Source organism: Chinchilla lanigera, unplaced genomic scaffold (genome assembly GCF_000276665.1).
Source record: "Chinchilla lanigera isolate Chin_1 unplaced genomic scaffold, ChiLan1.0 scaffold00021, whole genome shotgun sequence".
Taxonomy (NCBI): Eukaryota; Metazoa; Chordata; class Mammalia; order Rodentia; family Chinchillidae; genus Chinchilla; species Chinchilla lanigera.
This window is the reverse complement of record NW_004955422.1, coordinates 10206227-10220813: the sequence shown is the minus strand read 5'-3', so window position 1 is coordinate 10220813 and position 14587 is coordinate 10206227. Positions and strand designations below refer to the sequence as shown.

The 14587-nt window shown below is 45.1% G+C and overlaps 1 protein-coding gene across 1 annotated transcript in view; it reads left to right on the top strand.

Annotated features, from left to right (window-relative positions):
- Positions 1–14316, top strand: part of Ldlrad3 (low density lipoprotein receptor class A domain containing 3) — a 176076-nt gene extending 161760 nt beyond the window's left edge. Inside the window, exons 6-7 of the mRNA XM_013513831.1 lie at positions 8974–9319; positions 11337–14316. Of these exons, the coding sequence (XP_013369285.1) occupies positions 8974–9319; positions 11337–11574 (584 nt within the window). The 3' untranslated portion in view covers positions 11575–14316. The remainder of the gene's footprint in view (positions 1–8973; positions 9320–11336) is intronic.
- Positions 14317–14587: the final 271 nt, after the last annotated feature.

Here is a 14587-nt window from a genome sequence, read left to right as displayed (position 1 = left end):
TCATTGTGGTTGGGCGCATGATCAGGACCTGACCTGGTCACACAGGACAAGGAAAACAAGCATGTGACCAGGGCTACAACATTCCAATCTGTTACCATGGAAACCAAAAATGTATATAAGGTGGAAACAAAGGCAGACAGGGGCCCCATGTTCCTGAGCTGCTAGTCAGGGATGTGTGGTGACCAGTCTAAAATTAATAAACTCTGTTTGACCTAAATAGAGTCCTTCAGTCTTCTGTGGAATTCAGCCCATTTGCCGCTACAGTAAAGGGTTAGTGAAGTAAATTTTGATATGTCTACACAGTAAAATCCTGTGTAGCTACTGTTTAATAAAATAGTGAGTAATAAGGGAACATGTCCATATGCATGTCTGTATAGCATGAAGAGCAGTACATATATGTGTGCATGCATAGAGAGTAATTTTGAAGAAGCCATGCTGTGAGTCAGCAAAATACAACCAGGGTACCAAACCTGACCTGCTGTCTGTTTTTATGAATAAGATTTTGTTGAGAGTAACCCCATTCATTTATTAACATATTTGTCTGTGGCTGCTTTTATGTTGAATAACTGTGATTTAAAACTATCACCCACAAAGCATGAAATATTTACTCTCTGGCTGATGACAGAAGTTTGCCAACCCTGGTCTATGCAAAACTGTGAACTATGTTATTATCTAGTGGAATTTCAATAGGTTTCAGGAAAAGAGATGGCATCTGCCTGCATTGAACATTTTTATATTATTTAAATTTTAGCAATCAGCGTGGATTTTTATAATCACAGATAAAGTTTAATTTAGAAGGGAAAAAAGGTATGTTGGGCTGATAGAACCTGGTTTAAAGACTCAATTATAATAGGTATACTTACCAGCACACTTTTGGCATAAAGATAGGTATATAGCTCAATCAGACAGAATAGAGTCTAGAAATGGACCCAGCTTGTATCAATTGATTTGCAACAAAGGTGCCAGATAATTCAGTAAGAAAGGACAAGCTTTTCAACAAATGGTGCCAGAAAAATTGGATATTTAAATGGAGAGATAAAAGGACCTTGACCTTTTCCTTGTACCATAAACAGAAATTAACTTGCAATGGATCATAGATGTAGATGGAGGTGATAAAGCTATAAAACTCCCTCTAGGCAAAGATTTAGGAGGAAATTCCTTGAAAAGAATATAAAAAGCACAAACCATTTAGAAAGAATTGATGCAGTGGACTTTATGATTTTTTTTTTAAATGAAACACTTTTCTTCAAAAAGATACTATAAAGAAAATGAAAAGACAAACCACAGACCAGGAAAATATTTGAAAAACATTCTTTTGATGAAGGACCTGTGTGTGTGTCACAGAATACAGGTAATTCTCTTCCTCCTCAATAATAAAGGGTCAAATAAAATAATTTTTAAATGGGCAGAAGTTTTGAATAAATACTTCATAAAAGGCAATATGCAATAGAAAATAACACATGAACAGGTATTCAACATCATGAGTCATTTGGAAATGCAAATTAAAACTTCAGTGGGGTATACACACCTTCCAGGGTGACTAAAATTAAAAAGACTTCCAATACTAAGTGCTGATGAGGATTCAGGAGAACTAGGTTCCCATACATTGCTGCTGGTGGAGGCTCAAAATGCTACTACAATTGGAGAACAGCAAGATAGTTTTTACAAAGTCACACACTTCCCAGGTGACTCAGCAGTCCTCTGGGACCGTGGTGTGCCCAAGAAATATGAAAACACAAAGACCTGAATTCCTGAAACAACCCAGTACCCTTCCTGAACTCGGAAATCAATAAACAGATTGTGATATATCCATGCAGCTGAATACTATGTGATTATAAAAAGGAATGGAAGCTGGGCGTAGTGGTGCACACCTGTAATCCCAGCACTTGGGAGGCTGAGGCAGGAGGATCATTGTAAGTTTGAGGCCACTTTGGGCTACAAAGTGAGCTCAAGGCTAGCCTGAACTGCCTAGGGAGACCCTGTCTCAAAAAGACAAAAGGAAAAAAAAGGGGGGGAATGGAATATTAGTACAGAAATATGGATGATTCTCAGAGGCAATACACTAAGTGAAAGAAACCAAACATAACCCATGTACAAAACTGGGCCTGGTAGCACATACCTGTAATCCAAGCTCTCAGGAGGCTGGAGCAGGAGGATCACTGTGAGTTTGAGGCCAGCCTGGCTTACATAGTGAGTTCAAGGCCAACTTGAACTACTTGGCAAGACTGTGTCTCAAAAAAACAAAACAAAACAAAAAGCCACAAATTATATGAGTGTGCATCTGTGACTTTCAGGAAAAAGTTGAATTCAGTTGGACAAAAAATAGACCAACAGTTCCCATGGCTAGCAATGAGGGTAACAAATAAAAAGCCCAAAAGAATTGAGGGTGGCAAGGAGTATAGGACATAGAAGCTGTGAATTTTTCTTGTAGAGGTGGTTTTGCAGCTGTTCATTTTGCCAAACTCATCTGACTATACATTTTTAAAGGGCATATTTTATTGTGCATGAATTATACCCCAATAAACCCAACTTTTTAGAATATTTAATCTGCAGAAAATCTTTTTTAAAAGAAAAGCACAGAGGAGTTGATTTTTCAAAAGAATGATGAGTCAGTCTGAGGTGCTGTGTACGCTCTGGAACAGGAATTCTGGACTGCAGAGGCCGGGCTGGAGGCCGAGGAGGAACTGTGGAACTCAGAAGTCCCTCCCATCTATGCGCAGAGAAGGAAGAAAAACAACTGCTCATGGTCCTGACACCCCTGAGATCCTTTTAGAAATGTGCTGTGCATTTGTTTTTTTTTTTCCAGTACTGGGAGTTAAACCCTGAAAGTGCTGAGCCACATCCCAGTCCTTTTTATTTTATGTGTTTATTTTCTGCAACTCTCAGAAGTTGCCCAGACTGGCTTCAAATTTGCAACCCTCCTGCCTCAGTGTCCCAGCTAGCTGAAAACAGAGATGTGCACTCCCATGCCTGGTATACTGCACGTTTTTGGATTACTAGGTATTGACTTCTTACAGTAAAATGCCCGAATCTGAGGACCTTTATAAAGAAAGATGTGTATTTCACTCACTGTCCTGCAGGCACCTTTGGTGAAGGCCGTCTTGCTGGCAGAGTCCCAAGGGGGTTCCCAGGGGGTGCAGAAGGGACACAAGTTGTTGTCCCTTCTGATGTCCTTCTTTCTTACAAAACCACCAGGATTTGGGACTCTGCCCAGGTGACCTTACCTAATCCTAATCACCTTCTAAAAGCCCCACCTCTGAACACCTTTCTTGGATGAAGTTGCTACCCTCCTACTTCCTCACAATGGGGATTCATTTTCAACACATAAAATCATGAAGGGGGCACTTTTTAGCAAAATCCAAACCATAGCAATTTCCAGTGAACTCCTCTTTTTTCTTTTTTTACTTCTCAGTATATCTTTCTACATCAGCGTATGTAATACTGCCTTAAAACCTTTCAATAAGAGCAGGACATCATCATTTATTATGCCAGGCTGCAAGGTAAACATTTAGATCATTTCTGATACATTCTGCTATTATAAACAATGCTTTCATGATCACTAAAGTTTTTTCTGGGAGTGGAGCATTTGCACAGCATACTTAATGCCCTTGGTTAACCCCCAGCACTGAAAAAAAAGAGGTTATTTCTCATTTGGTGAGTTTCTTTAGAAGGGAATTCTGCATCAAAGAATATGTATATTTTTAAATTAATATATAATCTTCCTTTAGTATTGTCGTAGTTATTTTCTCATTGCTGGGACAAAATGCCCAACACCCAAGGTTAAAGGAGGAAAGGTTTATTTCAGCTCACAGATTGTAGAGGTTTCAGTCCATAGTCGAGTGGCTCCAAGGCAGGGCAACATGGCAGAGGGGCGTCACAGGATGACCAGTTCATGCCGGGGCAGGCAGAAGGCAGCAAGCATCCAGCCTTCCTTACCTTTTTATTCCATTTGGGCTACAAGCCTTTAGGTTGGTGCCACCACATCCAGAATTAGCCACATCTAATCCAAACAGTGGGCTAAATCAGTAATTGCACATCCATAATCCACACCACCACCTACCATGAATCCTACCTATGAGTGTGTGAGACTTTGGAAGGACATCTAGTTATAAACCGGAACAGGTGATCTATAAGGGATTGGCTTCAGGATACCAAAGTCCACAGATGCTCAAGTCCCTTATATAAAACAGTGTTGTATGTACATCTGCCTGTCCACTTGATACCATCCCCAAATGACTTGTAATTCCCAATGCACTGTTAATGCTATGTAACTGGTTGTTATACTGTATTGTGTAGAGAATAATAACCAGAAGAAAAGTCTTTACTTGTTCAGTACAGGAAAAAAATTTTTTTTTCCAAATGCATTTGATCTGGCAGTTGCTTGGATACAGAGCTGCAGACCAGGAATGTGGAACCCGTCCATATGCGACACAGACTGTACATTGTTCCCCGTTGTGCCCCTGGGTTTGTACCAGTTTACCCTCCCACCAGCTGTGAAGAGTGATCAGAACCTACAGTGAATGTTTAAATAGAATTTGAAATTGTTTTCATTATAGTAAAAAATACATTTCTATTGACCCCTCCTCGTAAACAGTCTCCCTGACTTTGAACACATTTAAGTTTGCAAGTCCTCTTTCATGGGTGTCTTCTTGGGGCAGCCTTGATGTCCTGAATTGATTCAAAACATTGATAGCAATTTCTGATAAAAAACAAAAAGTGATAGTGCATCATTAACCGTCTTATTTGCCAGACCTGGCACTGTGTGACTTCTGGCTCTTCTGCAAAGTCAAAATGATCATGAAAGGTAAATGCATAGAATACATCTAGGACATCAACTGAGCCATAGCCCTGCAACTAAAGACATGAAAAAGGATGTCCAGGACTACTTCCAAAAACAGCAAGAACAATGGTCATTGTGTGTGAAGGGAAGCCATGTGTTATGAGGGAGATTAATGGCAGTGTTTCTTTTACTGTACTACATTTAAGAAATTAAGCATTCACATTTTTTGATCATACTGCATACCCGCTGTGTGTGAATTTACCTGCTTTCATACTGCATACACGCTGTGTATGAATTTACCTGCTTTCCTAAGACCTGGCCAATGACCTGTGAGATCAAGATGTTCTTTTCTAATCTGATAGATAATAATAATAATAGTAATGATAATAGTATTCCAAAGGAAATGTAGTTTGTCTCTGGAGGAAGGAATGTGTAGAAGGAAAAGAGCCCAAGTCCCAAGTGTCGGCTGTGTTGGTCCCTCCACCAGTCCGGACAGCACTGCTAGGTGCATCAGCAACAGGTATGCAGTCATGACTTAGCTGCCAACTGCTAGAAAACCATCGTGGTCAGGCCACAACCATGTGACGGCTTGGAGGTAAAGAGCACGTGCGAGTGTGTAAAACCCAGCCTGTGTCACCCCATGTGGCTCAGGCAGCAGCCGTTTTGAGAGAACTATGGGTGGCAACAGACAGCCTGGAATGAGCGCAGCAGAAGAGCTGATACAGGACAGCAATTCAAGATGTTTAACAGCGGAGCGGGAAGACCTTAAGCTTGAGGGACAGCCAGAATAAATGGAAACTTCATTATCTGTGGATTATGCTCTTGCCACTTACGTCCCAAGCAGCTCTGGTATTAGCAATTTGGCCAGTAGGCTCATTAAGCTTTTAAGAAAAGTGAGCTCAGTTAATGAATTAATACAAGATGACATTTTCCGCACAGAGCAAAATCAAGACCAGGCACCGCTGAATAATGCAACATCGTAATTTCTGGAGCAAAAGTGATCGCTGCTTTTTGCCTGCCAAAGTGGGCAGGTCTGGAGTGAGTCTGCTTTCAGAGACGGAAGTGAGGTCCTTAAGATCCAGAAGCATTTTACTTGGCATTTATTTCAAAGGGTTCCCACTTGTATTGTTAATACCACCAATAAATGGTTGCATAGAAGTCAGTGTTCTAAAATCTCTGGGCCAATTTGTCTTTGATATGGAAATCCACCGCACAGGGCGGCTCTCCCACTTGCTATTGCTGTCCCAAGAAGCCGGTGAGAATAACTTGAGGGGTGTGAACACCAAGAATCACACTGGGCAGTCTCAGGCACTGAGAATCCTGAAGCGATGGATGGCGGCGATGGTTGCCCGGTGTTGTGAATGAGCTTAATGCCGCTGAGCCGTACACTTGAAAACGGTGTTTATGATGGGTATTTTTCATCATCCTCATTATTTTATAAATAATATTTTTTATAAAAAAAAACCCTAGCATTCCTGAGTGCAAACCCTTGTCAGACACTTGTGTATGTAGAGTCCCCTGCCCATTCCGCAGGAAGATGGTGCTGAATTTACCTAGCACCGCCATCATTTTAACGATAGGGCACTGCGCCTTAGGAAAGTTAAATCACTTGCTTCACTCAAACACATAGAAATGCTGGTTCCAGTCTTCAACCCCAAGGCTCTGTGACTTTTTAGCTCTATGTAGGAGATAACAAATAAAGGAGAATATTTTATTTTAAGCCTGAATTCATACACACACACACATATGCAACTTTTTTTTTTCCCTATACTGGGGATTAAACCCAAAGTCTTTGTCCTGAGCACTTTGTTATTTTGAGACAGACTCACTAAATGGCTAAATTGCCCAGGATGGGCTCAAATTTTCCTACTTCAGCTTTCCAGAGTGCTGGGATTAGACATGTACCATCACACCCAGCTCCATGTACCCAGCTCCAACTTTTAATTATCTAAGCTGAGAAGAGAGTAACAGATAATTGTCTCCAGAAAAATCCAAGTCGCCTCCCTTCCTGAACTGCACAGCACCCTGCTCCTGCCTATCAGCTGGGACTGCATTCGTTTCTTTCTGCGCAATGAAATTGCGCACCCACGTTGATATGATGGCCACCAGGAACTTGGAGAATCTTTGAGGCTTTTAGTCTACAGTGAGTGTGGATAGAAAGAAAAATTAATACAGAGAGAAAGAGGAGTTTGAGGGTGAAGATCTTTATTTGTTTCAGATTAGGATTATTTGGGGAATCGGGAAATGTTTCTTTTGGGGGAGGAGAGACAATAGGTTGTTTTGCAGAATGCAGAATTCGAAGGAGTAATATCTGGGTTCCAGCCTTGTCTGCTACTTCTTGTGTGATCCCAATCAAATTAACTCACCTCTTTGAGCCAATTTGTTCATCTGAAAAAGAGCATAATAATAAGCTACTCTATCAGGGTGTGTGGATAGATAGATTTCCCCCTTTGAGTTGTGCATCTGTTGTATGCCTGTGGAATGCCAGGCATCGTTCTGCACCCTGGGAATACAGGAATTAAGAGGAGGGATGGAGTGAAGCCCCTGGCACTGCTGCTGCTGCTACTGCTGCTGCTGCTGCTGCTGCTGCTGCTGCTGCTTCAGGTCCTCATTGTGACCCCTGGGTACCCACAGAAACCTCCTCCCTGCTTTGCAGTTGCTCCCTGGGGCTAAGATTGTTCCTCTAGCTGGCCCCCAGCAGCGGTGGTTTTGGTTTTTCTGCACAGATGGGTCCCTGCTTTCTGTGAGGAGCGGACATTGAGGTTTTCTGTGCTTGCTTGGACCTTCCCAGGGTTACCAGGTGTAACCTGCTGGCCAGGAAGCTTGTTACCTGATCATGTGACGTGTGCCCCATCAGCACACGTGGAGAGGAGGATGTTGACCACGGAGGAAGTGCCTGCAGAAGTGCCTGCAGATTCCTAGAGGGTCTTGTCGGACAGCTGCTGCAGGACAGAGTGTTAGGAGCAAGGTTCAAATCCCACACAACTCACATTGGAAGGGGACTCAGTTCCCCCAAGCTTCACTTTGCTCATTCTACAAAGAGCATTTACTGCTAGGCGTCATAGTAATGACTATAACCCTTGCACTCTGGGAGGTTGGGGCAGTAGGATCACAAGTTCAAGCCTCGCCTGGGCAACTGAGTGACTTAGCAAGACCTACCTGTCTCAAATAGTAATAATAATAATAATAATAATAATAAAGACCTGGGGATGTTGCTCAGTGCAAAGGTCCTGGGTTCAATCTCCAATCTCCAACACCAGGGTGGGGGAGCCTACTTCACAGAGTTGTTAGAAGGTGTGATAAGGCTCATATTGATGGATGTGGAACACTCACTTACATGGAACTGTGTGTGTGACAATTGGTGGTTTGTTTCACACCCCACAAGCTGGAGAGCTTCTATCGCTTTGCAGCACAGAGCAAGTAGCACTTTCCCGAGGGCCCACAGCGAGTAAGTGTGACTCCAGAGCCTGTGCCATTAGCCCGCATTGTGCAGACCCTCAACCTGAAAGCCTGGACCTGGGGCCTGGTATAAAATAAACTCTGCGGACAGAAGGAGCCCTAGACACACCTGCCGTGTCCCTCATTTGTGCTGTGTTATCAATTTCCAGTGTAAAATTGATTTCTGCCACAAGGACTATTACATTTCCTAGGGCCATCTTCTTAAACAACTTTGTTGGGGTCTCATCCACACAGCGTAAAATTCACCCATCTTCAGTGAACAATGCAGTGAATTTTAGTAAACTTCCTGATTTGTGCAGCCACCACTACAGTGCAGTTTTAGAACATTCCCGTCACCCTAACAAGATCCTTCAAGCCTGTCTGCAGTTAATCCTCATTTCCTGTCTCAACCCCAGGAAGCCGCCGTACTTCCTGTCTCTGGACATTTCTTATCCATGGAAGCATACAGTGATCTTTCAGGCCTGACTTACTCTACTGCATAATGTCTTTGAAGCTCATTTTTGTTGTAGCGTACCTCAGTATTTATGATGGTTTTGTCTGAATAGTATTTCACTGTGTATAGAATTTTGTGTACCCATTCACCAGTGCATGGATCATTGGGTGGTTCCACATTGGGCCCTTGGGAAGAATGCCACCGTGATCATTTGCATGCACATCCTAGGGCTGACTTGAAAAGACAAAGGGGAGCTGATTTTAAGTCTCTGGCCTTGTCTCTCCTCTCCTGGGTTTCTCAGAACCAGGCAGCGGACAGGTGTTTGTGACCTCGGAGAACCAGCTCGTGTACTACCCCAGTATCACCTACGCTATCATCGGCAGCTCCGTCATCTTCGTCCTGGTGGTGGCCCTGCTGGCCCTGGTCTTACATCACCAGCGGAAGCGGAACAACCTCATGACGCTGCCTGTGCACCGGCTGCAGCATCCTGTGCTCCTGTCCCGCCTGGTGGTCCTGGACCATCCCCACCACTGCAACGTCACCTACAACGTCAACAACGGCATCCAGTACGTGGCCAGCCAGGCGGAGCAGAATGCCTCGGAAGTAGGCTCCCCACCCTCCTACTCAGAGGCCCTGCTGGATCAGAGGTGCGTGCTGGGTGGAAGAGACTGGGGGTAAAGCGGGCATCTAATGGGGTGGTAGGTTCCTGGCCTGGCCAAGGGCCTGGTGCCATGATAGTACACAGAAGCAGTGACTGACATTCACTGAGACTTTGCAGAACCCTCCACGGTATCATCTCATTTAATCCTCTCAGTGGTCACGGAGGGAGGTTCTAGATTTGCCTCTATTTTCCAGAGAAGGAGACTGAGGCCCAGGGGTTTTAACTTTTCTGAGGCCACGCCATTAGGACCCAGCTACCATGGAGCCTGCTGTTCCTTAGCAATGCCACAGTGGCACATGTCCAAGCCACCAGCCAGCTCTGGGTTCACCTGCTTCCACAGAACAGAGCACAACACGTGGTTAGGGTTTCGTTGGTTTTATTAATATTTGTTGACAAGTGGGCAAGTGAATGAGTGAATAAATAAGTTCCTTAACTTTATAAAATAAAGGGGTGTAACAGAGCATGCCAAGCTTTATAGAGGAGTGTGACCCTCATTACACGTGGCGTTGCAAGGAACCAAAAAGCCAAAAAGTAGAGCTCTGTAGACGAAGTGAGTGGCAGATCCCAATCATGCCTGCTCGCCCTCCCTTCCCCACCCCTGTCTCTGTGACCTCCGCGTCACGCAGACAGCTCACTTGGGAAGGCCCTGGACTACAGTTGTCTGAGCTCCTATGGAGTCTGATAGTCCCATGCCCTGCCCTTCAGGCCCTGCTCGGCGTCTCTCTTGCCCTGAGCTCGGGCCTCACTGTGCGTCTCATTAGGCACTTTGCAGTTGTGTTTCCAGTAGGGCTGGGCTTTTTCTTGTCCCTTGTACCTTCTCCAGTGGCAGCTCTGGTAGTGTATTCTTGTTTTTTCTTTTTTTTTCTTAGTATGGTAGTACTGGGGATTGAACCCAAGGCCTTCATACTAAGCCATTTCCCCAGTCCTTTTTAATTTTTTTTTTTTTTAAGTTTTGAGACTAAATCCCTGAAATTGACCAGGCCGATGTTGAACTTCTCCAACCTCAGCCTGCCAGAGTGCCAAGATGACAGGCGTGCACCACCACACCTGGCAGTCTCGTATTGCTTCATCTGCAATTTCCTCCTGATAGAAGGCAACCAAAACTTCAGGGGGTGGAGGCCGAGCCTGCAAGTGAGAATGCAGACCCTTCCTCACCTAGTAAAGTTCTCACTCACCACCCCTTCGTTGGGACCACCCAGTGGAGAGGGAAGGTAAAGAGGCTGAGTCTGGCGGTGGGATGCCTGGGTTCCGATCCTGACGTTGCTGCTGACTACAGCTGTTGTCTGAGATCACAGGCAAGCCGTGCAACCTCGCTGTGCCTCACGCAGCCCCACCAGTACAGTGGGCATAAACGTCACCCTGTGTTCACAATATTCTTGTGAGCATTAAAGCTGTGACAAACAGGAGGTACACGGCACAGTGCCCGACTCACAACAAGCCTTCAATAATCGGAACTAAAAAATAAGCTGTCTTTTCTGTTAAATGGCTCCATTTCAAGTGAGGTACAGATGAGGAGCCGAGGTGATGAGAGGATGTGCCCTGTCTTCCCCCCAGTGTGCAGCAAAAGTTGGCTTTAGTGAGAGCCCAGAATTCTGTGGCCCCGTCAAAGGGTCCCTCAAGAAGCCGGCCCAGCTCCTCCATCACAGTGCTTTGAGTCGAGGGAGCGGAGAAGACCACACACACTGAGCTGAGGGCACTGCGTGGCAACCTCACTCTGGGTCCACCCAGAAGATGTGGATTTGGCAGTGCCCGGTGGATATGAATCAGCGAGAATGCACTAACCTTCCTGTTCTCTTTGCCTTGTTTCCAACCCCTGCTTTTCCTGGCCTTTACATTGCCTTTGTACTTGGAGGGAAAACCTCATTCCTAGCTTGAAGTAGGTTCACCTATACCCCCTATTTTGGTGCTGGATCCACATTGCCAGGCTTGGCTTGGTTCAGTGTGTTTTCTTCCCCTACCTCTCTCTGATGCCCCTGTGCCCTGACCTGCTTTTTCCACTGCAGACCCGCATGGTACGACCTTCCTCCACCACCCTATTCTTCAGACACCGAGTCTCTGAACCAAGCCGACCTGCCCCCATACCGCTCTCGGTCAGGGAGTGTGGACAGCGCCAGCTCTCGGGCAGCCAGCAGCCTCCAGAGTACGGAAGACACCAGCCACAGCCCAGGACACCCTGGCCCTCTGGAAGGCACTGCTCCACCCAGGGACTCTGCGCCCAGCCCGGGCATGGAAGAAGTATGAAATCCAGCTGTTCCAAAGTCCAGATGGGTCTGTCTGCTCCAACTTGTTACTCTTAACAACTGGTGCCCATGGGACTCACTTTTAAGTTCCTTGAAGGGGGGGTCTCAAGCTGAGGTTGGGGGGTCAGCTGCCTCTCTGTCGCTCTGTTCCCCTCCTCCCTGAGATGGTCTTTAGAGGGTGACCTGTGTTTTTCTGGCTTCTTGGTTGACATCTTTTCTGTGAGGTCACTTTTCCTTGGGGGCCCACAGTCACAACCTCATGCTTCCCTTCGTTCTGTTACGGTTGGAATCCCTCTGAGTAGGCGTCATGCATTTGCAGGCAGCAGATGAAACAGTATTTAAGTAGTCCTCACAAAGCAGCGCTTCTGTTCCATGTTGCATGTCCAGAAGGGCAGAAGACACCGGACCAGATTCTCTCGGAAGCTGCCGCCTTATTGCTTTATGTGGGGACATGGGTCAGGTGTCTACCAGGAGACCATCCATGCATGGCACCCTGAAGAGCACCCGGGTATGAACCTCAAAACCCACCTTGTGTTACCCTACATGTTGCTGTCACTTTAACAAAGACAGTGGCCAAAGGAAACTTTTGACGTGAGTGATGCCCTTCAGCGAGCACCAGTGTCGTTTTGGTTTCATGAAGGACTCAGAAACTGTCCTGGATAGATGTTGGCTTTGGGAAATTTGCCCAAGAACCCTCATTTGGAGAGGATTTTCTGGCAGTGTAGAGCATTGCCTCATCTCAGAATAGGCAGCAGCAGGGTCCTGCCCTGAGTTTATCTGAGTTCTCAGCTTCTAACATGAAGGCTGCCCGAGCCTGGCCTGCCTTGCCCTGCTGTCCCTTCCCTAGCTTCTGGATTGTCACCCTCCTGGCTGAACTGCCATACCTGAAGGATGAAGACCTAAGATGAGTTGGCCAAAAAGCTGATCCGGCCTCTGCCCCAGGAAGCCACGCCCAACCCACCAACCTTCACGTTCAGCTTCAGCAGGAGGCTCCCAAGTGCCCTGCACCCCCGGGAGTGTGTTTGACCCTTGCATTTGGACTTGAGGACCTTGGCCTCTGAGACACGTGGGAGCCGTGTACTCCCCGTGAGAGCTCCTGGCTTCCCGCTCCACACACACTCCTCTTGCCAGAGTCCCAGGACGGCACCCTGAGTTAGCGTTAGTGTTAAAGTTAGGGTCAACCCTCACCTAACATCCTGGCAGGTCGGAGGCAGAGTAGAGAGCCGTCTTCTTCGAGCAACATGGGCAACAAGATTGTTTGGAGTCAAGATTTTCCACTTGGGTTTTTTTGGTTTTTTTTTAAATCTCTTAGAAATGCATTTGAAATGGTGTGTTTGGTTTTTTTTCCCTTCTAGTTAAGGGACTATTTATATGTGTATAGGAAAGCTGTCTCCGTTGTGTTTGTTTTTCCTTTAGCATAGTCCAAAGAAAGATGCAAAAGGAGATCCAGCCTTGGCCTCGTCCAGCCCCGTAAGCCCCCGCCCCAAGACTAACCTGCTGCTTTGTTGCACTTGGAGGTTATTATTTATCCAGTTCCCAAAGGATGCAGAAGTGGAGTTGCCTCCCTCGGTTCAGTCTCTGTTTTTGTGCCAGTTCTCCTCGTTCTATCTGCTTGGCCAGCCACAGGGCCCACCCCACAGGAACGCTGGGTAAAAACTTGGGCATTGTTCAGCAAGAAAACTACGAAAGGACAAAGCTGGAACCAAGTGGAGCCACCTTGACCCAGCTGTCACACACTCAGGGCTTCTTCCTATAGCCCAAGAAATGTTCAGTAACGTGTTTAAGGCTAATTAGAACAAAGCCTGCTGCAGTGGGGAATGAGGTCACCTTCTGTGATCCTGCTCTATAGACTTTTCCTTTTTTTTTTTTTTTTTTAAGCCAAATCCAAAGTAAGTAACAGGACTGGCCACTTAGGTTTTTTGTTTGTTTGTTTGTTTGTTTTTGTTTTAGGTAAAGGAACCTAGCTGCTTGTGTCTTTCAGTTTCAAAATAGCACTCGAGTTATTTTCTGAGTAATCCGATAAAGAACTTGGGTAGCAGACAGAGCGTTTCTGGTCACACATATCATCTCCTCTGAGTCGGTGTGGCTTTATTGCTCCCTTTGATGGCTGCCCACTTCTTCCTGGTGCTCTAGAAATTGTTTAGAGGAAAGGATTCTAATTTTAATTAATTGTGCAGTGAGTTAATCTCACGGCTTTTCTGCTTCCAGGCATCTTAGGAAAAACAAACGGTTTTAGGAGATAAGAGAAGCCTATTAATTTTTTTAACAAACAAACAAGGGACATTTTATTATGGATATGATTTTTAATGGATTTTTTAAAAAAAGCATAAATAGGACACCAAAACTGCAGGATTTTTGGGCTCCCCCTACTTAAAATGTCAAATAAGTGCCCAATAATATTTTTTAACTCATTCCAACTAGGATTTTTATATATATATACATTGCCTAAATCTACACCAACCAGAATGTAGTCTGTGCTTCACTCTCAGATGAGGTCAGCATTTTACTTTAGCATTAAGATAGTGACACTGTGATCGTTAGCTTATTGCCTCACTCAACCTTAAAACTGACATTTTTTTAAAAATGTAACTAAATGGTTAACCGTGTGTGATGTTTGAAGTAATGCAAACTGGAAAGATTGTGTGCGGCTGCTTTTTGTTGTTTGGTTAGGCTTGGTTTTGTTTCTCTGTGTGTTTTTTTAAAGTTTTTGTACTTTTAAATAAACTTGCGGTTTCATTCTTTCTGTTGGTTGAATGGTTCTTGACTCACTTCTCTGCCTTGTGGCAATCTAAAGAGTGCACAGCCACTTCTAGCATGGATTCTACTATGAACTTAGGCCATAGTTAGTAGAGAAAAGGAAAGAATGTATTGACGGGAACTCAAAATGTGATGGGTGTGTAGGATTCGACGGCTGAGATGGTTGAAACACAGCGGTGAAGTTGTGGAGACCAGGAAGTGTCATGGGCCCGGAAAGTCAGTCTGAAAGGTGGGTGTGACTGTGCCATAGCTTCTTG